The sequence below is a fragment of the Thamnophis elegans genome, chromosome 6 (assembly GCF_009769535.1).
Source record: "Thamnophis elegans isolate rThaEle1 chromosome 6, rThaEle1.pri, whole genome shotgun sequence".
Taxonomy (NCBI): domain Eukaryota; kingdom Metazoa; phylum Chordata; class Lepidosauria; order Squamata; family Colubridae; genus Thamnophis; species Thamnophis elegans.
Genome location: NC_045546.1, coordinates 50,574,740 through 50,602,454, shown reverse-complemented (window position 1 = coordinate 50,602,454; position 27,715 = coordinate 50,574,740). Strand labels below are relative to the sequence as shown.

The 27,715-nt window shown below is 34.6% G+C and overlaps 1 protein-coding gene across 1 annotated transcript in view; it reads left to right on the top strand.

The window, feature by feature from the left end:
• The window catches only part of TIAM1 (TIAM Rac1 associated GEF 1), a 95,519-nt gene that overhangs the window by 59,635 nt on the left and 8,169 nt on the right, over positions 1-27,715 (top strand). Inside the window, 12 exon segments of the mRNA XM_032220358.1 lie at positions 3,125-3,211; positions 5,145-5,369; positions 10,115-10,218; positions 14,719-14,898; positions 16,796-16,864; positions 17,065-17,190; positions 18,543-18,651; positions 19,844-20,023; positions 20,837-20,955; positions 22,521-22,629; positions 24,869-24,927; positions 26,694-26,796. Of these exon segments, the coding sequence (XP_032076249.1) occupies positions 3,125-3,211; positions 5,145-5,369; positions 10,115-10,218; positions 14,719-14,898; positions 16,796-16,864; positions 17,065-17,190; positions 18,543-18,651; positions 19,844-20,023; positions 20,837-20,955; positions 22,521-22,629; positions 24,869-24,927; positions 26,694-26,796 (1,470 nt within the window).

Sequence of the window (27,715 nt, the reverse complement as noted above, 5' to 3'; positions counted from 1 at the left end):
CAAGGCTAAATTTATTCAGCTCCTTCAGTCTGTCTCTATGAGATATTTAGTCCTGTCATCCTCTGAGCGAGTGGTGGGTTTCAATTTTTTTTAGAACCTCTTCTGTAGGTGTGGCCTGCTTTATGGGAGTGGCATGCTGGCCATGTGACTGGGTGGGAGTGGCTTGCAGCCATGTGACCGAGTGGGAATGGCTTGCCAGCCATATGACTGGGTGGGCATGGCCAACTTGTAAAATGTGGTGAAACTAATTTAACAACGCTCTTGCTTAGCAACCAAAATGTTGGCTCAGAAACTCTGGCATTTGAAGCATGCAAGTCTTAAAGCTGTCAAGTTAGAAGACCCTTGCACCCCTAACCCTTTAGAAAAAACCCCCAGGGGTATTCAAACTTGACAGCTTTAAGACTTGTGGACTTCAACTCCCAGAATTCCTCCTCTCGCTTTTCATCTTGATGATGTGCGGATGGGTGGGGGGAGGGAGCTGGAACCGGTTCTAAACGGCACTGTAGATTTGTGGAACATCTTCTATAGAAGAGGTTAGAACTGGCAGGTAGCCACCCCTGCTCTGAGTGTCCAAAGTGGGCATAGCACATAGCAAGATGGCAGCTGATCAAAGCAGAGTGAAATGGAATAAATACTTTCCATGATTTGACACTTGATGTCACGATGCAGCCAAAAATTGCCTTTGCTTCCTTTGCAGCTTTATCACTAGAATTATGTCAACTATTATTTCAATATCTTTTCACAAGTACAATCATATAGCAGGGTATGCTCTGTTCCTAAATGTCATGTGGCAGCTCTAAGCAGCATTTTCAAATGCTAAGAAGAACATTTTTTTACTAGTTGACCTTTCTTTGGAAGTTCCTTAAGAAAAAGATATTATCAATTTATTAAAGCTTTCTTTTGGATTGCTAACCATTTATCCTTTCAGTTATTTTCAACATAGTATTCTTTGCAGCTGGCAAATGGTTTTCAGAGTTAGGGTTATTGACCTCTGGCTGTGCTTTTCATCAATATCATGTGGTTCTGAGGAATCCCATTTGTCTTTGCACAAACTCAGCTCCAAAACATTCTCTTCTCTACTTTCTCATGGCTTGGTGCTTATTTAGGCATAAATTATTTTATTTATTTATTAACCAAATTTATATAGTTGCCCAGTTCACATATAGCTGACTCCGGGTGGCTTAGATCAATGTTCAGGGAATTTACTTTCATTGTACACCCTAAATTTAAAAAAAAATGAAATTCTGTTTGCCTCATGTTTTCTTGAAGGGAAACATTTCATCTTCTACTCATCATCTTGTCTGTCTGAAAGAATAATTTCATTTATCAATTCAAGAAAAGCCCATCCTGCACATGAACCATTACTGTAGCTTTGAAAGTAGTGATGCTATCAATGATATCTTTAATAAAGGCAATTAAGCTTTCAGCACACCTTTATAAAGCAGCAGATGGTCAATGACAGGCCTAATTCAGGCCTAATCCTATTACTGTAGAATAATATAGATAATATTTCTAGCCAATTCCTTCCTTTCCCTTCAGGAACAATGTCCTTGCATTGTATACTGTAAATGATTCCTGATTTCTTGTCTTCAGTTTTTTGGTTTGCTTAAGGTGTTTTAGAGGAATTTAGTTGGCTGTGTGCTACAGGGATGCCATGTAGTTGTAGTCTGTTGGTTATTTCTGAAATCCTTTTGATTTATGGGTGTGCTATCCTTTTCATAGGTAATATTGGTTGTGCTAAAGCAAATTGTGTGGCTATGCACTTTTTGATAAAGTTGTGTCCGTATCTATTTTGTTGATAGGTATTTTATAGGTCTATTTTTAGTTTCAGGCGTACTGGGTTGCTGCACTGCAGTGTGTTTATACTCATCTGAATTATGCTCTTTGATAGTTTCTCTTATGGGAGTTGGGTTATTGCTTTGGTAGCGGAGCACTCATTTTTCATTTCATTTTCATTTTTCCTTTATTTGTATGCTGCCCTTTTCCCTGGGGGGACTCAGGGCGGCTCACAGTTCAAAAAAAAAGGGGGGGGGGGAAGGACAAACAATTTCTAACATAAAGACAATACATCATTATTAAAAACACAACAGTCACACAATTCGAGTGGGGTTAGAATCTTAACCCCAGGGCCAGCTGGGACAGCCAGATCTTTAGGGTGGCGCGGAAGGACTGGAGGGTGGTGAGGGTCCGAATCTCCACGGGGAGTTCGTTCCAGAGGGTCGGAGCAGCCACCGAGAAGGCTCTCCTCTGGGTAGTTGCCAGTCTACACTGGCTGGATGATGGAATTCGGAGGAGGCCTAATCTATGCGATTAGATTAAAGCACTCGGTTGCTTTATGTTGTTTTCCGATAGTCCTGGGTTTCTAATTTGCCATCATTTCCTGTTCTGATGAGGATATCCAGGAAGGTAGTATGTTCTTTTTTCGTCTTCTCTTGTGAATGTTTTTTCTTTGAAGATATTGTTAATTGTTTCACGTGCCTGCTGTAGTTGTTTCTTTTTTATTATGATGAAGGTGACACTAAATAATGGACCCATACTTTGAATTTTATGTTAAGCTTCTAGATATTGCACCACAGTCTCTGCTATGAATCCTAAGACTGATCTGTTTTTCCATTTTATAATATTCCACTATAAATGTTTTATACCTGAATCTCCAAACCAGCATCCAATCACTAAAGCTGTTTCCCTCTTATACATACTGCTGATTTCCCCTATGACTGCCAGATTTTAAAGCTGAATTTTAAAAACCAATTTACATGCAGTAGTAGACATAGATGATTGCAATTGTACACATGCTATTTAACATACACAATTTTTCAGTGTTTTGCCAAAACATATGTACTTTGTATGTGTGCAAAATCTGAAGAATAGAACCATAATGTTTGACTCTAAGCAAAGAATATTAACGCTGGGAGAAGTGTTATAATCTGGAGAAATGGTTGTATAACTTATGTCATTTATTCTATTATTCTGTTATTACTTGGCCTTTTTTGTTGTTTTCCTTTTTTTGGGGGGAGGAATCAGCAAAGAAAAATAGTTTGCTTCCAGAGAACCAAATGCTTCCTTTTAAATACTATTGCTTAAAATATTAACAAATATTCTTATTTTGTTTTTATTTTAACAGGTTTTTCTCTATCCTCAATAGAAGAAGAAGGGATTCGTCGTCTCCACATCAACAGTGTCAAAGAAACAGGACTGGCTTTTAAAAAAGGTAAGATGCTAGAACTTGTGTCATATGATGTCTTCAGCATTCAAGGATTTTCCCCTCTCTATTATTCAAGAGTATACCATCTGCTGTACTGTGTAAAAATAATTTGTGAATGGCTATAAGAAGCTGGGATTCTTCATAATTATATATTTATCCATCATCTTTTAGATATTATATATAATAATGAGTGAGTGTACGCTTCCTTTTTGCCATTTAAAATTCATGATTGTAAATTTACTGTATCTTTAGACATCTTTCTAATTTAACAAAGCTGCCCTAACTATAAGAATTCAAGAATTTAAGTATCCTAGAGAGCTCAGGAGAATGTGGGTGGGTGTAGAATGTTCTCCTTTATTTGTTTATCTAATGACTGTATAAGGGCAGGAATTTATTAAAAATCAGCAAAAAAGGAATTTTAAATGTTAATAGCAATATACCATTTTTATGAAAAAAATAAATCTAACTGTCCTGGCATAGCAGCAGTACTAGATAGAGTAGGCATTTTGTTTATGTTAGCACTGCAGTGTCAAGTGAAGTTTGTGTGTGAATAAGTCTGGGAATTTTCCAGAACTTAGGCAATATAGAAGAAGGGTGGAATATTTCTCATTGGCATCTCCAACACTCTGAAGCATCTAAAGAATAAGATAGTCTTTGTAGGGACTGGAAAAGAGGTTTCATCCTCAAAATCTAAGTCAAGACTCGAAGATCCTAAGCTTGAGAGAGCATTGAAGGTTATTGATGGCTCCTTCAAATCAACTATGTTCATTGAATTCTGAGTTACTGTATGTACATGAGGTTGCTGTGTTTCTGGTCAAACACCGCAATATATAATCTTACAAATTTTCTATCTAGACTTGCAATTTTACATCCCTGGAGTGATGAACAAATTGTGTATGGGAGTGGGCAGCTCTATTAAATCGTGATAACAACAACATGAATAAGTCTGTGAAATGGACTGGCTCCAGAAGGAGTAGGCCAGGCTGTATACTCTCCCCTCATTTATTCACTCTATATGATTGAATACTTATTCACCGAAGTCATCTTGCAAATGGCATAGTTCTGACCATTCTCATGAAGCACTGGATCATTTTCCCACCAAAGTGGTACCTATTTATCTACTCGCATATAACATGCTTTTAAACTGCTAGGTGGGCAGAAGCTGAGGCAAGTGATGGGAGCTCACCCCACCGCTCAGTGCCTGATCTTGAATCTCCTGAGAAAACCATCTCTAACATCATTAAGTCAAAGAGCAGTGGTGGGTTGTAGGCGGTATGCCCTGGTACGGGTGTACCAGAGCCTGCCCGGAACACTGGATACTGTTCCGGTATGGTGCTCAGCAGGGCCCACCCACCCGCCCTCGCTCCTTAACTGTGCTTTAAGCTTTTGGTGCTTTTGCACACGCGCATGGCACGTATGGCGCCTGCACAACGCTCCGCCGACCATCTGGAGCATCACGGAGGCTTGCGGAAGCGTTGCAGGCAAGTATGATGCATGTGCATGCCACGTGTGTGTGCGTGTGCTACGCGTATCCATGTGGGTGACACCGGGACCATTCCAACCGTACCAGTTGGAATGAAATCCGGAACCCACCACTGTCACAGAGCCACCATGCCTCTATAATTTTAAAGTATTTGTGTAGGAATAGAATACCTGAAGTGATATCTTTACAAGCTGTGCTTGGTACTTGGCTGTCATATATGCCAAGGTTTACTGCGACTCAAATACCATTGGACTAGATTAGTACAATAGAATTCATCTATGAATACTGTCTAAAACTATTTCATTAATGATCAATAAAATGCTTCTTATCTCAAAATACAGAATGTACAGGAAATGAAAGGATTTGTTCTTTGGTGTCTATGGCTTAAGGAAATTAAAAATCCTAACATCTAGGTACAGGACACCCCTTGTTGAGCTTTAATATGTTTCTTTTCAGGTCTGAAAGCAGGTGATGAAATTGTTGAAATCAATAAGAAGGCTGCTGAAGACCTGAACTCAGCCATGTTAAGAGATGTTCTTGTTCAGCCTTCTCTGTGCCTTATTGTACAGACTTATCCCGAGAAAGAGGCAGGCCAGAATCGAATACACTTACCACCTCGGCGGATAGATGATTCTTTTGACTCGACTGACAGTCCATTAAAATCTGTATGCAGCACCCAAGGTATTCATATTGATTGGCATGAAATTAGCTTACATTTAGATGTCTCTCTACTCAAGCATGCTGTATGTAAACACTTAAGAGTACAAAGTGCTCTAGACCTTTCTGTAAGCAAATTCCAGGTTATGCTTGTTGTTTCACCAGGTAAAAGTGCTAGATATCAGTATTATTTAATGGTTAAAAATGAGATAGCTACAGTTGGAAGTAACTGCAGTGATTCATCATATATGATATTAGTCATTTCAGAATAATCAATCATAGTGCTGGATTAAAAAGAGCGGTGACTTTCTGTTTATATGCTGGAGTACAGAATGTTAAGAACAAATTCCAATTTTTAAATTCTTTTTTTTCTGTGTATAGAAATTCACAATTGGATGGTATAACAAAAAATATATGTGGGGAATTTTACTGCAATTATGCATACTTGTCAGAAACAGTTTAGTGCAATTAAAGAACTTGTTGAGTGTAAATATAAACTATATGGACTGGCTAAAAAAGTAATTTCAGTAATTATATGAATATAAATCGCATTGTAAAAATGTGGAGTATATCTGTAAAAGATGCAGAAAATGAATTAAATTAAAAAATATAGGTGAAAACTGTACATCTATCTTCCTGCTAGGTGGCAGCACCTAGCCAATCTTGAAAAACTAAACAGGTTTCACTAATTTTGTATTTAGGACACAGAAGTCAGCAAAGGCAATTCAACATATGGAAGTCAATATATGGAAGTCAGTAGTGGTTCAATATATGGAATTCAATATATGAAAGTCAGTAGAAGACAATCTTGACTTGAGGACATTTTATTTTTTACACAATTACTTTTATTCTATATCATAGGCATGTTCTAAAGAAACTTGATAAAAATATAGAAAAGAAACCTAGGAAACTACAGCTTGGTCTTCTGTCTCATATATAGGACAAAATCATACTTACATCAAAATATGTTTGGCCACAAGATGTCAGTACTGACCTATATGGAAATTCACCATAGGAATTATTTGTTACACTAAGTACACTTGACAATAATCAAATAAAGCTAAAAGGGGGTTATTTACAATGCAATGAAAATAGGCCTTCAAGTGTACTGTATGCCCATTTTATACAATTTAGGAGATCAATCCCTTTGTATTCATAGGATATAGACTGTATGGGTCTATATAGGACCGGGAATTTGATTTACCACATAAGATATAATGCACATTAATTGCAGAAAATTATTTACAGACTATAGAATGTTTCTTCATGCCTTCACTGAACATAATCTCTAACATGGAAAAATATAATAATAATATTATCATACTTGTTAATACTATACTTGGGTTTTTTATGCCTTGTATATTTGCAAGCAATCAGGGCCATCCAGAAATAAGGATTGATATATATGTGTGTGTGTATAACTTTGAGTGACATATATGTACATGCATTAATTCAGTCATTCCAGGAGCCACCCATTATAAAGATCATAGTGATAAGAATATGCAACTGTATTTAATATTATTTAGGGAGGCAATATTGGGTTTAATCTCAAGGATAGCCACAGGCTGTGGTTTAGTCGCTACTCTGCTAATAGCCTATGTTTCTTCGTTGTTTTTCCTGAGTAACAATCATGTTCAATTAGAAAAGGCAAGATGTTCAAAAAATCAGGTCATCCAGATTGCATCAATATAACAACTAAGCTGAGGTAATTTAGATCTCCAAATTTTGAATTTGCAAACTGATGAAAAAAGCAAAGGGGGGGTGGGGAAAAGATAGATAGATAGATGATAGATAGATAGATAGATAGATAGATAGATAGATAGATAGATAGATAGATAGATAGATAGATAGAACAGTAATAGTTTTTAGCTCTTAGCAGCAATTTAATCTTTGAGCTAATACTGGACTGGGAGAGGAAAGTTTAATTTGGTCCCAACTCACCCCAACATCTAAATATCATGTTGGAGCCTCACTCCAAAGGCAGCAGGCCTCCTAAACATATTGTAAAAGTAGATAGGAAAGATAAGCTAAATGAAATACTAATATTAATTATTTTATTTAGATAGCTAGCTAAGAGTATGTAGCATCATTTGTGTTCAACAGGAAAGTTTTTATTGAGGGGCAAAAAGATTTAAAGCTACAAAAGGCCTATGGAGATTCTCAGTCATCCAGGTCATGGTTGCCCCAAAGGTGTTTTTTCAAGAGGCAACAGGACTTTCTGATTTTTCTTTGAAGACGTTTCACTTCTCATCCAAGAAGATTCTTCAGCTTCTTCAGCTTCTTGGATGAGAAGTGAAACGTTTTCAAAGAAAAACCAGAAAGTCCAGTTGCCTCTTGAAAAAGCACATTTGGAACTACAAAAGGCCCCTCAACTTTGATTGACAGCATATCTTTGTTGCATAGCAATAAAGCACTTGGATTCAAAATATTTGGCAGCATTAGATTCTGAGTGTACTTGTGCTATGTCACATACCCTGTTTCCCTGAAAATAAGACCTCCCTGGATAATAAGCCCAATTGGGCTTTTGAGCGCATGCGCTAAAATAAGCCCTCCCCCCAAAATATTGCAATACAGCAGCCGCCATGAGGTGACCACGCTTCCTGCCTCCTGCACCCCAAAAATAATAAAACCTCCCCGAAAATAAGGCCAAGCACTTATTTCGGGGGTCAAAAGAAAATAAGACCCTATCTTATTTTCGTGGAAACATGGTACTAAGAGGATATTGTAAGTGTGTGGATAACAGTGGGAAATTTGTTTTTTAAAAAAAACCAGTTTAAATATGAATAGCATGTATTATCTTAGTAGCAAAATTCACTAGTCATGCCTTTAGTGAAACAAAACAATTGTCAGATATACTCCTTGTAGAAACCAAAAGTTCAGTCAGTCTTTCATTCATTCAAATAACCTGGCTGCAAGTCTTCAAGGCTTGGAAAGTTGTGAAACTCATTTTGAATTGGACTAGTCAATCTCACTGCCTTATTTGGGCTACCAGAAATTTAGTTTAGATATGGGAGTGTTTTAATGTACTTGTTTACATTTTAAAGGTGTATCTATATATCCACACACACACACATACAGACATAAACAAGCACACTTACTTTAAAGAAAACATATATTAAAATTAAAATAATATGATTTATTTAGTTTCAACAGTGAATTAAATCTAGACCGTGTTCCTCAGTTTTGCTTCTCTTTTGGTTCAAAACTAATTTGAAGGATGAGAATTGACAAGTTTCACTAAGCAAAGTCTTAGATTTGTAATATATACATTCTTCCATGAGTATATAAACACTTTTTATACAACAATCTAAGATTGTTAAATCCTTTATTCTTCAATTTGATGGACAAGATTTCACCGAGCGTTTATATTTTTAACTTTCAATTGCTTTCCAAGAATCTGGTTTGCTATACTAATAATATTTAATATAAAGAATCCTCTCTGTAATTCTGTAGCCTAGATCTGATAACCCTAACACAATCTAATTTATTCATCTTTTACTACCATAAACAATTTTTTTATTTTATGAAAAAAAAACCTATTGAAGCTTGTAACTACTGTATAATTAATATTACAAGGGAAACATTAAGAGACCTATATTTGCCATCTTCATTTGCCAATATTTTACCTAATTTTTCATCAATGTCAGCTCTCCTTATCCAGTCCACATAACTTTAATCTAATCCAAAGATAATTTATTTTTTAGCGGCCAAGCAGGAAAGCTCATAGTCTGAAGTCAATGCTACATCTTCTATAGCATGAACAGATAAATAAAAATGAACCATAAATACAAAATAAATACAATGGAATAGGGCAAGTACTTCACTACAGTTGGTAGAAATTGTATGAATAGCTTGTATTTTTAAATAATAGCATTAATCATTACTAGTGGATAGTTTAAGTAAAGAATTTATGTTTTTAAGAATGGAAGGCACTACTGATTGTTCTTTATAACTCAATATTAAAAATAGCTTTTTGGGGAAATAATGTCTCTATTGCAGGAAGCAGATTATTGTGTGGTATATTTTTGTGTAACAGGAAAGAAAGTGTTGATAGCTATAAAAAGTTCATTAGCATCAACTAAGAAATTAATATTGACAGGTCACTTCTCCATATCAAATGAAGTTATTACAGCCTCATATATATGACATAGCACAGATATATGACATTGTTTTAGCTATTTCTATTGATGCTTTAAAAAATTTTTAAGAGTCAATTGTAAGTTGAAAGCTGATTATTTTGATATCTCAGGATTGGAATACTATAAACAGATGAAATGGAATATACAACAGAGTAAAAATGCATCTCAGCTCAGATCTACTTATATATATAACCTTACTCTGATCTACTTTCAAAAGTATTCTTGTATTCATAATAGGCAGCATAGTCTAATAATATAAACATAATGCCAATAGTGTTTCTATGACAAGTAGGCACATTTTTTATTTTAATTCTTTGGAGTTCAAAAACCAGTTTTGTCATATATTCCAGCATGTTTGATCCCTAGGATTTGTTTTGAGAGAGGGTGGGGGGAGGGGAAGAGGGAGGGAGGGGGAGGGATACCAGATATCCAATTCTATAGTTTTATTTTGATCTGAATCTCTCCTATTTACATGATCATGTGTTTTAAAAATATTTTTGAAAGCCTTGCCATTAGAGAAGAGAATAGGAGATTTTTCTTTTCTTTTTATTTCTTTTTTTTTGTTTATAAACTTTTTTTGTATTGGTACTGAAATGTTACCCATTTCATCCTTGTTTTGCACCCTGGCAGGACCCTTGCTCAGCAATGATCAAGACAACTGTATTGAGGTATCTGTAGAAGAGACAGAAGTGAACATCTTGGAATCCTCTGAAGACAGTGATAAAACAAGCAAGGTGTGAAACTTTCATTTTCACATTGTAAATAGCAAAATCTCTGCTGTCTCAAACTTGTCATGCTGATTTCACAAGAATGTGATTGGAGTATTGCTTCCAGGAGAATATTTTTCCCGCCTTACAACAAATATGAAATAAAACCAATTAGTGCCTCAATTATAGTTCATTATCACCTGCAAAATCCAAATGCTTCTGTCTTGCTCATAATAAGTGCAAGAGCTATGGAGTCATAATAACTACTATGAGTTTCAAATATTGATATTGCCCCTTTTTAGTGCATCACTGCTTCTGTGAATGGCACAATTTTACACACACGTAGGCAGACCATCATTGTGTGTTTGTGTGTGTGTGTGTGTGTAAAGGTGTACCACAGTTTTCATGGAAAGAACTTAATTGGAAAGTTATTTCAGGGCCATCTATCTTTGACTGAAGCATAAGACAACAATTGTATTAAAGTGACTGAACAAATGGATTTCTAATTGCTGACCATTAGCATATGAGTTTGTCCATTTAATTTTCTTATCTGATAGCTTAGTATGAGGTTTATTATCTTGAAATTCTTCTAAAGGTACATGTATGTGAAATAAAATTTAAAAAGATGGGCACCCTGCATCATATGAAAGGTAATTTTCATCTGATGAATTCAACTTTACATGGGAGGGATGGGGTTATGCAAAAACACCTACTTCATCTAATCTTCAATATGTTCAGGGTCAGGAGAAGGTTCTGTCTGAAGGACAACTATATAGGTATTTGCATATGCTGCTACAGCTAGTTCAATTGCTTCCAGAGCATTTACTTTTATATATGCAAATTAGAATATGGTCCTTGAGCTGTCCAATGTATGGACCTTTGGAGAGAGGTGAAGTCAGGAGTCAGGGCATGCTCTCTGCCGCCTTCATCTTCTCGAAATAATGTCTCCGTGTAGCTGATCTGGTAATAAGAATCAAATGAGCTAAGGAAAAAAGGTCTCAGTTCCATGAATCTTTTTAATTTTTTTTTATTTTGTATGTATTTTTTTATCACATGCTACTTACAGTTGTTTTTAGAGTTATTGCATTGATGGCACAAATACCATCATTTGGGTTAATTATGTAATGATATTTATGATACAAGTGCCACATTTGGTGTTTGATTTTTATTAGGAATGTTATTAATATTGAATTTTCATCAAGACTAAAGCTTATTCTTTTTAAATGCAGCTTAAATAAAATAAACTTCACTAATTTAATTTATTTTAATTTTAATTTGACACTTTTTGTCCACTGGTCTTTTCCTTTGGGACATAGTAGTGCTTTCTTTGAGAACACAGCTCTCAATCTATACAATCCTGATTCTTGGAAATGATACAACTGCCAAGTTGTTTTATGCAATATTCATCCCTTACATAAACATCATTCTTCTAAAAGAAATGCCTTTCTCATACATTTATGCTGCCATATGGGAAGAACACATTAATGCATATTACGATGAGGCAGGAAAATATATTTGCTGATATTCCAAAGCATGAACAAATGGCAAAAAGATAAATCCATTGGTATGTGTAAATCATCCCTGTGAGAGAGATGGCATATCTACTTGAAAACACAATAATGTAATGAATTTACACTGTGAGAGTTGGGTCTGACCTATGAAGTAATGCACTAATAGTGTTGCCATTGTATCATAGTGGAAAGGAAGGAAAATGCACTTGGCCCCTGACTTCCTTACACTTTGACATATAAGCCTGTAGCCTTTCTTCTGATAGCTAGTTTTAGACAGTGGAAATGAGCTAGCAGAAGGCAAACTCAAGTTTGAAGCAGCTGCAGCACTCATTCCAGCTGCTAAAGCTCAAATGCTTTGTCTCGCAAAAAACAGCGAGTTTGTCTTTGCTTTTATGGAAAACCAATTTTAGAGGTAAGTGATGCTGAATGTTTTAAGTTCAAAAGAGAAGACAAATATTAATTTTTCTTAAGGCATGTCTGAGTTGTATTAGTGTAAGCTTGGGCAGTAAACAATTTTTCTTTGATGTTATTTACTTTTAAAGTGATTTATTAATTGGAACAGTTTCTAAATGATCTAGTGCTATTATGCCTTTTAAAAATTCTTGTATTTCTCAGGGACTGCTTGGAGTCTTTCTCAAGTAGTTAGTTTCTTTTCTATTTAGTTTTCCATATGTAAAGTTTCATTTCAAGCTCTAAAAATAGCAAATTAGGAAAAAAATTGAAAACTTTGGTAAATGATTTATGACCAACTTACTTAAAGTAGTTGGGTCATTAATAATCATTGGCTTAATTATACCATCCATTGTATTTGTAATTGTAATCTCAGGGAGAATGATACATTTAAGAATAGAAAATTAATTCAAGATTTAGCAGCAGAGAAACACTTTGTATAAATGAAGACTCCTTTTTAGTGTGCTCTCATAGATTGAAATGCATATTTTGTTCTTTTAAATGGAGGATATAGAATGTTAAATTATTTCTGGATTTTATTAAATCTGTTATAGGAAAATGGGTTATGTGGGTTATTCTACAATATCTACTTTGGAGTTGATGTTAAATGTATACTTTAACAGTTCCTACATAATAGAACTATATAATTTAACAGTTCCTGGTTATTATTCTATCTTATTGTGCTCATACATAATTTAAGAGTCTAAAGCAGGATTTCCCAAAGTGGTTAATATCAGTCGCCAAAGATTTTGCTGTTGTTGTTACTATTATTATTGTTTATAATACTATTAGTTAAAGTAGTATTTATTAAATTATTTTCATATATTAAATTTTGGGGGATTGATAAACAATTCTAAGACTCCATGGAGGGATTAATATCTGAAAAGTTTGGATTTTCTCTGGTTTATGCTCAAAATATATCAGCACATTACTCCTGCCATCATGTCCGATGAAGTAACTGTAGAAAGTAAGGAACCTGCTTAACCTGGAGGGAAATACACTGGAACTGTTTCCTAGCCAAAAGAAGCTGAAACATTTTTAAAGTCCAGAACAGATAATGCCTCCCTAGCCTGCTGAAGTATAAGAAAGAAGAGGTACAGCACAATCAGAATTGCAAGATTCAGTTATTGCAACTAATTTCAATAAAAATAGCCTTCTTGTGATTTCGTGGTCTGGTTTACCTAGTGCAGCTGATGGTAACTATTGCCTGACACTTGTGGATTGCACCAGAATTTGGAAAGGCTATTCATTGGGTTAAAATATTTTACTTTATTTCTAATTCTGCTTTTAGTATAAATTATTCTAGGTTGCACAGACTACTAAAGAATAATATTTTCCTGAAATACATTCAGACAGCTGAATTTAAAACATTTGAGAAATTTTACATTGAATTGTTTAATAGTCAGGTAAGAGTACAAAATTTTCATTATGGTATTGGAAAAGGAAAGAGGCATTTTTAATTCGGTCCATTGTGTACCTTGTTTTGCAACCAACTTTTTGGGTGTTTTTGAGTCAGTGTTGACTCCTGGTGACTACCTAAACTTTCTGCAAGGTTTTTTTTCCTCACAAGTATTGTGCTTGAGACAGTGAGTGGACCAAAGTCACTCAGTTGGGATTATGCCATAGGCAAGATTAGAATCACAGTCTCATGGTTTTTAGCATGATGCCTTAATCACATCATGAGGCTGGCTCTCTGCAATTGACTATGCACACTATCAATGCAAATGCTGTACTTATAAAGACAAATATAAGTAGAAAAGTAATATTTTCTTTGACATGTAAAGTTTTGCAAGGAAGTGATATTTGTCAAAATGGTAGCATATAAAATATGCTTGTTTGTTTTGTGGAAACAAGAGATTGTGCGTCAAGGAAAACATAAACAATAGGTTGTGTGCAGTAGGAATAGGTTTCTTTAAAATGAGAGTAGTGAAGCAAGAAGATATAGCAACATGAATGAATGTGGGCAAAATGAATAAGAATTGAATGCAAATGTGAGTGACCAGTAGGAAATATGTAAGAAGTATATTATTTGACCATTTACGATATAAGGTGAAGGAATTAGAATAAAACTATAAAACAAATATATGAAGGAGTGGGAAGAGTGAATGTGGATTGAAAGGAAGGAAAACACTGAAAAAATGGTAGTTGGATGGTTCTGAAGAGTTCATCAAAAAGACAAAAATGAGAAGTTTAAGGAACAAATTGCAATGTATAGCCATTCTGGAACCAAGTAGAGAAAGCATGGAATGTACAATGAATGGTGTTTACATAAATAATTTAATTACTTTCCTTTTGCCTGCTGCTTTTTATTTCTTTTGCTTACTACTACTTTTTACATGCTTTACCTAACAGTTCTTATTCCTATGGAATAACATCATGGATATGGACATGGGTGTTCTGGAATCAATTGCTGATTCATATTTTTTAAGTTTTGGTACAATATGTCACAGTTTGTTTAATTTCCATTTCTTAGAACAGGAAAATGTACTTTAAGCTGGATAATTCAAAAGAATTATATTTATGTCATTATGAATTCTGGAAATAATCATTTGTTTTAATTTTATAGACTACAGAACAGGTTGCTGCTTTTTGTTGCAGTCTTCATGAGATGACTCCATCTGACCCTAATGTGACCCTTCAGGAATCTACTGGACCTCAGCAATCCACTACAAGACAGCTAACTGATGCTGATAAACTGCGCAAAGTTATTTGTGAACTGCTTGAAACAGAATGCACATATGTCAAGGTAATATCCTGTTATGTGTTAATTTGCATGTCAAGAAGTGTAGACAAATAGTCACAAACATGACTCATTCTAGCATTTTTCTAGAGTTAACCCATAATGCTCACGTGTATCATCCCTGCTCTTCTCTTCCTCTATCCTGTCATGCTAATTTCAGCTTAAGCAGAAATAAGATAACACCGACTCTTTAAACATCATATCTTTAAAGAAAAAAAAACTGAGTGCTTTGATATATCTCTTTCCTATTCTCTCTTTATTCTGCTGCCATCAGCTCTTTGAAGAAGCCCTTTGGAGTACAACAGGAGTGCCTCTTTGTTAGCAGTAGAAAAATCAAAGCTGCTCACAGTTTCCTCTCTTTCTTTAGAATGAGGGTTTTCTGTCCTTTACTCTGCTAATAGAGGATCTAAAGTTTGATGCATTCAGTATAGTCCTGTTTATAATAACCAGTTGATAAGGGTTGATTGGAGTACAGTTGGCAACTGCAGAAGAAAAGGGTGTAAGTTGTGGATCTCAAATATAAAATAAAAAGTTAAATACTACAGATATTCCTCATTTAAAAACAAATTGGGACTGGAATTTCTGTTGCTAAGTGACATGGTCATAACGTGTGATTTCCTATGACCATGCCACTTAGAAATGGCAGTTCCAATACTTATTAAATGAATCCTATGCCATTATTAAACGTGACATCATGTGTCACCATTTGCAACCTCCTGGCAGTTTTCCCACTGACCTTTTTGTGGGCAACTGTCAGTGAAGGTTGCAAATGGCAGTCACATGACTGTGGGATGTTGTAATATCATACTTGAGAGCTGGTTCCCCAGCACCCAGAATACAATCACGTGACACTGGAAATATTGCAATCACAACTACGTGGACCAGTCATAAATACTATTTATTCAGTGCTGTTGTAAGGTTGAATGGTTGCTGAATAAGCAGTTATTAAGCAAGGACCACCTGTGTTTCTTAATGCATATCAGGGATGCATATTTCTAATGACTGATCTTTCCTTGTGACTTGGCAAGTCCTTAAAAGTAAGTTCAATAGCCTCTTTATTAGAGAGAGAGAAATCCATTTTGCCCTAAAAAAAAAGTAAACACAAACCTCTAACTACCTAAACTAAAGTTACCATGCTGTAACATGAGAGGGCAATAAATTTTATAAACAAATATACTATTCCCCTTTTAAAAAAACAGTATAAAGTTTTGAACCGGAAAAGAATTGCTCATGGCTCTTGCTTTTATCATGTTTATTAAGTGGAGACAATTTTAAGACATCAAATATAAATCTTGGTAATATTAAAATAATATTATTTGACTTTCTAAATCTACTTTAATGTTTTCCCAAAATGTACCCTACTGTGATAAATGCAATATGTTAAATTCTTCAGCCTTCCCCAACTAGACATCTCCCAAGATGTCTGGAAATTCTGGGAGTTGCAGTTCCAGAGTATTTAGTTTTACATTAGTAAAGGCTGATTTAAGGTTTCCAAGTTGTGTTTTCAATAGCAATGTTTTTCCTTTTGCCCTTTGATGATTCATGATACTTTTAGGTTAATATTTGTCATATTACTTTTCAAGTTATATAGATGCTTATTTGAGTCTTTATATCAGGCAACTTTTAATTGGCTGCAGTAGGGAAAAGAACCCCTGCATTCCCTATGAAGTAGATTAATGCTCCAATAAAGAAAATACAATAATTATTCCATGCCAAATCAAAGCAATATGCTTTATCTAACACAGAATTTATTTGACAGTAGCCAATAGATGCTTCAAGAAAGTTCCAAATCCAGCATTAATGATGGATATTAACTGACTGAAAATCCTGCAAAGGTATTTGGAATTTGAAGTTTTTAAATTTCTCATTGAAAACTGCTAAAAGTATAATCTTTCATTTTCAGGATTTAAATTGTCTAATGGAGAGATACCTGAAACCACTACAAAAAGAAATTTTCCTTACTCAGGAAGAGGTATAGTATCTTTTGTTTGTTAGTCAAAATAAAAAAAGATACAGTATATTTATATATATACTTCTAAGAGCCAATTTTCCTGAAATTCTTCAGTAATTTTTTTAAAGTGGCTAACAAAGCCAAACTTGGCTAACATAGCACCTACATTTTGTTATTGTTTTTTATGAAAAATATGATTTTTATATTTTATTCCTTACTAGCTTGATGTTCTCTTTGGGAATCTGAATGAAATGGTGGCATTTCAAGTAGAGTTTTTGAAAACGCTTGAAGATGGAATAAGATTGGTGCCAGATTTGGAAAAGCTTGAAAAAGTTGACCAGTTTAAAGTAAGCCTTTAATTGCAATTCTTTTATTAATAACGGAATAATCATATAAACATGTTTTCACATTTTTAAATTTGTTTTTGCAATCATTTATTAAGATGCAACTTTGATGAGAATGAAATCTTAAAAATAAAGTACATTAGTACTGCAAGCTGCAACAAAGAATAATTGCAACTCCTGTAAAGGCATACGTAACTATATATTTAATTCTATGTAAATTTTTGATTAGCGGCAAAAACATTGCTGCCTGAAGTCTTAGTTCAGCAACTCTAACATACCATTGCCTACGAAATAATTGAGGCAACGTTTCTGAATTATAATTGTAGCTTGAACTCACTGAAGCAGGAGGAAAGTAGTTAAAGTTCCTGCTGAAGGAGTGGAGGTGAAAGCTATTAGCCTCTGACACTTCTTTTTTTCTTTATCAGGAATTGTCTATCATTTCAAATGAAGGAGTAAAAAACAGGGCTGAAAAAACACCAGCGGCATTAAAAAATGGCATTTAGTATTACTGTAGGCAGTAATTTACAATAGGGCAATGGGTGCAAATTCCACAATTCACTGTGATTATGATTTCAGTGCAATTTAATTAATTTAGCTTTTAAAATGTTCATCTGATCTCAATAAGGTGACATGTTTGAATGATATTTGATCCACAGCTATGGGTTTCTTGTAGGACTATGCATTAAATAAATAACAAGACCAGCCTAGCTACAGTAATCTCTTTCTTTGTGTAAGATTTTAAATCTAGGAGCTGATGTCTGTCACAATGCAGCTACCCAGAAAAGCTCCCACTTTCCATGTAGAAGTAGGGGAGAATTCTACAGTGGGATAAGTTCTTTTTTCCTAAATGGAAAATTCTCCCATGTATGGGAAAGAGAATGCCCCAAAATTCCATATCAATCATATTCTTTTAAAGATTAGTTTAATAAAGAGGAACTTCCTAGTGACCCAATTCTATGCAATATCGTCTGCTTTTAGTAAGAATGTATGAGGGTGAAGGTTTGTCCTCCAAGCTTGTGGGTTGGTTTCTGAACATTTTGGAACATTTGTAAACCAACCCACAAGCTCAGAGAACGAACCTTCACCCTCGTCCTACATCCAAGCTACAGATGCTTGCCACTATTGCAAATGTATATCTTGATGTTTAATTTGTATTTAATATTTTAAGTGATCTTTCTCACCCTCTGTCTCTTAGAATGTATAAACAAAAAACATTGCTTTAGTAAATATGAAGTCAAAAATTGTCAATTATTAGTTGGAAAATATTTAATTTCTTTTATGATGCTAAGGTCAGCAGCCTGTCCCCACCCCCCAAATCTATTTCAACATTCTGATTTATATATTCTTAATCCTAGAAAGTGTTGTTTTCCTTGGGTGGGTCCTTCCTGTATTATGCTGACCGTTTCAAGCTGTATAGTGCCTTCTGTGCAAGCCACACCAAGGTTCCAAAAGTCCTAGTGAAAGGTAAGAGTGGAATATACACAACATTCTCTGTTCCATATAGTGTAATGTTTCTCAAAATTCAGAATTGTCTCAGTGTGTGAAGGTCAAGTTGATGTTGGAACTTCAGAAGACAAATAGGAAAGGTGAATTCTACTTTTCTAGAGAGTGAACGAGGCATCCTTTTGTCAATAATTCTTTATTGAAAGCTTTAAGTGTAGTAGGGAGCCGTACTTCATGGCAGCTAAGATACCTTTTAATTTTACACTTCTCTAATCATATTACTGTAAGAAAGGTTACATTAGATAAGGTTAGTTGAAAAATACTGTGAAATGGAAGACATTTAAGTTCCATGACTTTTCAGCAACATGAAATGTGAGAACCTGATTTCTTTTATGTTGAAAAAAGTAAAGAAAAAAGTAAACGTAACATGAATTTCTTCCTTTCTTCCTATTCCGCCCAGTATGATTATTTACTACTAGTTGACCTCTTGGCATTATTTATACACAAGTAGTAGATCAAAGTTAAACTACATCATTTTGACTACTTTATGTATTGAATGATCAATGGCCATTTCTTTACTTTAATATACCAGAAAGGATCATTCGCATTTTAAAGATGAAAGCTGGAATAAGTTTTACCTATAATTTGTATCTGCTTATCACAATACAATATCATCTTGAACATTTTTATTTCAATAAGAACAATTACTCAAAATGCGGAAAGTAGTGACTCATTTTGACTCTGGCTTACATGTATAAGCTAAGTTCTGATTCATATGAAATGAACTTGAATTTAAGGCCTTCCTGAGATGAAAAGTCACACAATATCACACATAAAGTGAACACGGAGAGCATTTTAGTCCAATGTGCTTTCAGTCCCAATGGATGGGTCTGTCAATTCCTATCATGAGTTTTATTTTATTTGTATGGGTTGCATATGTCAATATTTACCATATTAAAAATTAAAATTGATGTGCCTACTGCTGCTACTGCTTCTCACAATTGTTTGATGGAGACTGGCAGATAATTTTTATTTTTGTAGACCCCTAAGAGCTTCAGGAATCTTAAGGACCATATTTTTAAAAAGACTTCTTAATGCTATTTTGAGAGCCTCTTACAGAAATGAACAGCTAAATAATATGGTAGAAATATTCTGTAGTAGAGCTAGTTAAAACATTATTTCTTGAGATATCTTTTTTATTTTCAAAATATAGCTAAGACAGACACAGCATTTAAAGCATTCTTAGATGCCCAGAATCCCAGAAGACAACATTCATCAACATTAGAGTCTTACCTCATCAAACCAATCCAGAGGATATTGAAGTACCCTCTTTTGCTGAAAGAACTATTTACTCTCACTGATGCTGATAGTGAAGAACATTATCACCTTGATGGTAAACTATTCTAACTTTTCTTTTGTTGATACTTTTTGTTTTGCCATTGTTTCTGATAAAGTTTCTTAACATATTAGAAAGTTACCAACTTCTGTAAGAGATATTAATGTATCTGAAAGTATATAAAGAATGGAGCATCAGTGACTCTGTGATAAAGATGATGGCTAGGATGTAGAAATGTTTATTGTACGTTTTCATACATAAATAAGTTTGCAGAAACCTCAATTGCATATTTTTAGGGATTTTGCTTGAAAAGTGTTCAAGTGTTATCTTTTATGACTGCATATAAAGGCACCCAATAGGACACTTTGGTTATGTGTACCAGATATTTAGATGTGTATTACATTGCTTCAATACATGCAGAGCATTCAGTTTTATATGCATCAATAATGGTCAAAGTGTAAGTTAACAAGGACATGCAGTGTGATAACAGAAATTTGGTATGATCATCATAAGTGTGAGAACAGGATGCAAATAACTTTTTTCAAGGCTATTCTAACTTTGAACCATTGTTAAAACCTGTAATCCTTAGATTTTATGAGACTGTAGTTAAAAATGCAGCTTATTCACTTTAACTGCTGTTCCTTTGTTTACTAGAGACTCAGTAGACATCTCCATTTAGTTGACGATCAGAATACTAAAAATGACTTAGGTAGTAATGCAAAAGAAAATCCTCCTAACCAATATAGGATAATATAATATCATGAACATGATAGATTTTTCAAGACTATGACAGAAAAGAGTTTTTCATGTTTACTAATATAATCAGGTCAAACCTGCTGTAATCTTTTTATATCTTTGCTTGTCTTCTAGTGGCCATAAAAACAATGAACAAGGTTGCTAGCCATATCAATGAAATGCAGAAAATCCATGAAGAATATGGAGCTGTGTTTGATCAGCTCATTGCAGAACAAACAGGAGATAAGAAAGAGGTACCCAGCTATGAAAATCCTCTCTCAAAGTGTAAATAATGATGTTTAACCTTTGTTAGATTGTAATTGTATTAGATATTGCCACCTGGATGTTGTAGGGAGATGGGCTCATATATTATAAGGAAAGAAAAAATAATTGGAAATAATTCTCAGCTTACCCTATAAGCGAGTTGCTTAAATAAAATCTCAGTATTAATATTTTGATGAAGATTCTCAGTCATCCAGGTACTTAGACTGAGGAAGTTACATTGTTAAGCAGTGAAACATCACAAATTAACAAAAATAAATCCAGTTGCCATGACTCGATTTTCAGATTCAGTAATTTTTTTAATTTAATACTGCATGTATAATCTCTTTAATCAGGATAGGCATACTTAGGTCAGTCACATTGGTGAAAATCTGCTTCAGTATGTTATACATAGTGTAACAAAACATTAAACGGTGAAGTAACTGGGTTTGGGGTTTAGTTTCCTTTTGTTAGACATTCTATAAAGAAATGATATGATTGATAGCTAGAATTTTTAAACACATTTGAAACAGTTTTAATATCTACAGTATAATGTACCTGGAAACTTATTAGGACAACAGTTTTAAGATTAAAATGTACACAATTTGCTTTTTACTTTTGCTTGAAGAAACAAAGCAAGAAAAAAAAGCAAGACTTTCTTCCTTTTGCTTTTAATCTCTTTTTTCCTTTTCTTTTTGTTCCTTTTCATGTTTTATTTGGATAATTTAGATAAAACATTAAAAATGGAACAAAAAGAAAAGAAAAAGGAAGAAAATAGATTAAAAGAAAAAAGGTGAAACTGAAAAAAATGGAAGTATGTATACATGTTAGCTCCGGGCCCATTTTGGTCCTCTCACAAAGCAAAGCAGAGCTCCTCCTGTTTACCAGGACAGCTGTTTCATGTTCTGGAATGTATGAATTTAGCACCTGGTTGCAACACCTTGGAGCTGCTCTGTTCGTTCTTGAGCGGAATCCCAGGAAAAGGAGGCTCCAATCTATTTTCAAATAAGGAAAGAGCAGCAATTTCAGTGTCTATATAAACAGTGTGTTGTCTGGTTACAGTTAATTTGAGCAATTGTCATCATCATCACTACATTAGTAGTGATCATATAACAACAGTATTTTCTCTACATAATATTAATACTTAATTGTTAAAATTAAATCATATCAATAACAAACATATCATAATAAACCCTCATGGTAAAATTAATCCTTCGCTTACGTATAATTTTAAATATTTTAACTTCTGTTTCTGTTATTTAACCATAGATAAAATGATTTCCCCATGTTTCAAAATATTCTGTATCTTCCTTCTCTTTAATTTCAACTGTTAATCTATCTATTTCTGCACATTCTAGTATTTTTTTTTTTACTATCTTCTCATGTGTGGGGATTGCCACACCTTTCCAATGTTGTGCAAATACAATGCTGGCTGCTGTTAACACATGTAATATTAAATACATAGTCCCTTTATTATACATCAAATTTATTTTCAATGACTTTATTAAATACCTTTTAAAAGCTCTCATTTTCTTTTGCATGGGCATGTGACTGGCAGGTGGCAGATCTTTCTATGGGAGATTTGCTACTGCATACCACAGTCATCTGGCTTAATCCTCCTGCGTCACTTGGAAAGTGGAAGAAGGAACCTGAACTGGCAGCATTTGGTACGTGCTTCTTTTCAGAGAAAAAGCAAATGAGTGTTTCATATAAAAAATTAAATAAAACTTGCATCTATAGTTTCCAATGACACCAGTGAAGGTGTTTCTAGAAGGGCATGCTGCGGGGTGGGAAATTGTCAAGATGGCAATCACAACTGTTTAACTTCTCCACTCCTCCCTTTTATGTGGGTCACATCAAACAACTTCGCTTTTGGCATAAAATGGATTAATATTTGAGGCAGATTATCTGTTATGACATTGGATTTCAAAACGTAAAAATGATTCCTAGATTGATAGGAAAGCTTGATTAAATATGCAAAAATGTTGGAAAATAAATGAATAAGATTTGAGTTTACAGTCAGGTATTTTAGGCCACCTCCCCCCCTCCCCCAGTGGCATGCTTTAGAACAGTGTTTCTCAACCTTGGCAACTTGAAGATGTCCGGACTTCAACTCCCAGAATTCCCCAGCCAGCGAATGTTGAAGTCCGGACATCTTCAAGTTGCCAAGGTTGAGAAACACTGCTTTAGAAGCTTGACTGGAAATGATGAGAACCAAAATACATTAGCTTTGGGGAAATTGTTTTAAGCTGTTGGTATTCTTGTTTTTAAAGATGTTTTAAGAAGTAACAATTTAGGGCTTTGGAGTCTGTTTTTATACTGAGTATGCATCTATTTAAACTTTACAAGCTTAATAATTATTGTAATGCTCAGTAAGTCAGGAAATATAAAAAAGCTGTGAAATGTAAAATAGATGGCTGTAGGCAGTAGCTCTTATTTTTCCTTCCATCTTCAGAATTCATCCTTCAGGGAGATTTGCTGAAATGCTTCTTGTATATAAATGTTGGTTTTGGTTCTTTCCATGCATAGTGCTGTATCAGAGAAATTCCCTGCAAATAATCTAGGAGTGCATGATAATTTATGGAATTTATGCACTATGTAATTTTTAACTTTTTTTCATAATTTGGAAAAATCATTAAAAGTTTTACATTTTAGAATGTTTTTAATTGTTTATAGGGACCATTTACGGGTACGAATACTAAATGATACTTATTAAAGTGCTTATTCTACAGCAGTGGTGTCAAACTCAATTTCATTGAGGGCCACATCAGGATTGGATTTGACCTTAGAGAGCCGGGTGTGGATGTGGGGTAGGTGTGGCCATGGTCGGTGTGGCCATGGTGGGCATGACACGGAACTGCACCGTCGCAGGCATGATTTTATAAACTTATAAAAATAGGGAAGCATACATTTCTGTGATTTTGTTTTTTTAATACTTATTTAATCTACTTGATCATCTTATGAGAGAGAGAGAGAGAGAGACCGGATCAAGAAACTGGCTCCATAGGAAGACTAGAACTGTTAGATCGGGTAATGGATAGGCACACACAGGCTAATGGTAACAACAGCTCTTTATTATAACACAAGTAAGAACAATCCAGCGAAGGTTGAGTCTGACATCAGCCCTTTTATAGGGAGCTGTTAGACCCTTCGACCAATGAGATTAAATCTCTGTTTCCACCGGAACAGAGGACCTTGGTGGAAACCACTATAACTGAATCTAGTATCTAACACCAACTATAAATTATTGAGATTAGTTAGTAGCAGAATGCTACAAGCCTGGAAGGTAAAATATTTTACTTTTCCTCCCTTTTATAACCTTCTGAGTCAAGGACAGCCTCGTGCAGTACTTCCAGGCCCAAAACTCCTGTTTTGGGCCTGGAAGATCTAGGCCACTCTGGAGGCCCCGTTTTGGGCCTGGACAACTCTGGAGGCCACAGGTGGTTGTGGGGGGGGGGTCAGGGTTAGGGTTCCATTTTTGCTAGAAGAGGCATCGCAGGCCAGTCCTTTGCTATTTCTAGACTGGCCTGTGGGCCTTGAGCTTGACACCCCTGTTCTAGAGTAATCCTGTTAAATGAATGAACTGACTCTGTTGCGAAGATCATCATATCCCATAAAAGTTTAAATATACGATTACAATTTATAACCCTTTATCAATGAAGTAAGTGCCATTGATTGTTAAAAACATTGAGTATTATTTTTTTGTCCAGATTAGATACTACTTCAGTTCATCTGGCTATCACGTATTTAGAAAATTATTTTTGGGGCATATGAGGAAGGCTATTACATGGATGCAGAGGAAGAAACTTTGGACATTTTCCACAGAATTAGTAGTGGATATTTTTTTCTGGTTGTGCATTGGCAAACTGTTGATTTCCTATATTTGGTTTTTTTCTCTCTCTGTAGTGTTCAAAACTGCTGTGGTACTTGTATATAAAGAAGGAGTGAAACAGAAGAAAAAATTGGTAAGTTTATCAACTGTAAATAATATTAAGCAACAAAAAAGTGAAATGTTCTATTAGATTGGGCTAATTGGACAGGTTATTCTAGCAATAGAATGAGCTGCGGTGGCTCAGTGGTTAAAATGCAGTACTGCAATATTGTAGGCTTCTTCTGCAGACTGCTAGTTGCTTGCAATTTGGCAGTTCAAATCTCACCAGGCTCAAGGTTGACTCAGTTTTCCATCCTTCTGAGGTGGGTAAAATGATGATCCAACTTGTTGGGGGCAATATGCTGAGTCTGTAAACTGCTTAGACAGGGCTGTAAAGCACTATAAAGTGATATATGTCTAAGTATTATTGCTATTGCTAATAATTATTGTAAATTATTTTTAGTTGTAAACGTAATGCTTGGAAAGAACAGTCAAAGCTTTCCTTTTTTTATTAGAGTGATTTATTATTACTTCCAGTTTCTTCAAAAGCAAACACTTGGACATACATATTCTGTTTAATTATTTGCAACTCATTTCCTAATATATGCTCATACAGCTTTCCTTTATCTGCTTTTTCATTGTGCTTTTACTTTCTTATTCATTGTTTTATTGTTTTTACTGTTTTATGATCGTTTTATTTATGGGTTTTATTGTTGTTGTGAGGTGCCCAGAGTTGCTTAAGATGGACGGCCTTATAAATATTTCAGATAAATAAATAAACCATGCAGATTAGGCAGATTTTCATTGAAATATCCTGTGCTTGAGATAGAATTGCATTTAATAGAGTTGGAAAAAGAGCTGTTAGGGCCACTCTATATAATAATGCAAAATTTTAAAATAGTAAAAATCCATTATATCGGATGATTTATCATCAGATAATCAGATAATTATTTGGTGAATGGTAACCAATCACTTCTCTGGGCAATTGATACCTTCCTAAAATCTAACCAGAATTTGGTGTTTTGTAAATTAAATATATTATTCTGTGCCCTGCTATTTGTGGTGATCCAGAATAGAGCTTTATATTTTTAGGTTGTTAAACCTAAATGCCCCACTCACCCATTCTCCTTGGTCTTTTCAAAGCAAACTGCTTCTAGTTTTTTCATTATCTCATCATTTGATTTGATTTCTGGTCTTCTAATTATCCCTGCTGATCTTTTTGATCAGTTCTATTATCTATGAATTGTTCTTAAAATATTTATAATGTACTTAGAGAAATTAGACAAAAGTGAAGTAAAGTAAAATTGTACCTTCCTATAATTATAAAAGTATAGTTCTGCTGATGCAGAAACTGTACTTGCCTTTTTTGCACTCTACCAACATATATTTAATGCAGAAAACCTTTAGTTCTTTGCTATGTTAGATATAAAAATAAAACTTTGATGGATCATTATAAGTTCTCTAATTTTGGTATAAAAATGATTCACAAGGCAATACTCATAAGATGAAACAGAGAGCTTCTATTATACCCCTGTGACATTTGATCTCAACCTGTTTCTGCCTGAGACAGAAAGATTATTCAGCAAGATAATGGTTGCTCTGATAATCAAATTAATGAATAATGGAATGACAGTATAAAGTTACTTTTTCAGATGAGAAATTATCATTAGGGAATGAAACAATGAAGCCCTTAGGGAAAACGCCTATATAAACTTCCTTAATTCCATCACTTTCCTTCACTGTGAATTGATCAAGACTGAAGGCGTTTGTAGATATTTTTAACATTTGATATGAAACAAACCAGTTTTCATACTATTTATATAATATCATTAATGATAAAAAATGTTTTTCCTTACATAGGGTGGATCTCATAGGGCTTCCATTTATGAAGACTCAGATCCATTTCGTTTCCGTCACATGATTCCCTTGGAGGCTTTGCAGGTCCGAGCATTGGCAAGTGCAGGTAGGGTTAAATGGGTTTGTTTATGATATTTTAAAAATCTGGTTATTGTAAAACTTCTCTTTTGAAGAAATACATCCCAGTAGTTACCAAACTACAAGTATGGTAAGTATGCAATCTAGCAGGTAAAGCCAATTTATCAAAAATAATAAGAATTACAAAGCAAACCAAAAATAGCAGAAAAAATAGCAGGATGTTCCATTTAGATTATATTTGATAACATATTTTAATTATACAAATGGACTCTTTTATTTGTTAAATATGAGAGCTTGAATTCTTGTTGTTTTCCTATTTCCTGAATTTCAGAGCAGAAACCACAAGAGAGCAGGAATTGGGTAACTCAGTTGCTTTCACACTTTCTTCTTTTGAAGGGAGTTTAAAAATTGCTTAAAGGAGTGGGAGCCCATCATTATTTTAGTGTTTTACCTAATGCTTGTTAAATAGGGCTTCAGGGTGCTATTTCTGCTTGTCTCACTTTTTTGTGTTTACATTGCTTATCAATCTCCATAGCATCATCATTTCTTTAATTGGCCAGAAAACCTCTTGATCCATCTCCCACAGCCCTTATATCCTCTAGAATTCCCTTCAGTCACTGTTTCCCACCCTCCTTTTCCCATGAGGCAAAACAGGCCATTAGCAGGGTTAACATAGCTTTCCCAATGACTCTTGTTTGTGCAGATACATTTAATCTTTAAAATGTAAAGAAAATTGAAACTCACCTGCCAGATTATCTTTCTAACATGAAAATAGATTTGAATTGTCCGTAATGCTTTTGTAATTTTTCTTGTCAGGTGTTTGTGTGTATGTGTGTACATTGCAGTGGTGGGTTTCAATTTTTTTAGAACCTATTGTGTAGGTGTGGCCTGTTTTGTGGGAGTGGCCTGTGACCAGGTGGGAGTGGCCAACTTGATGCCACTCACCA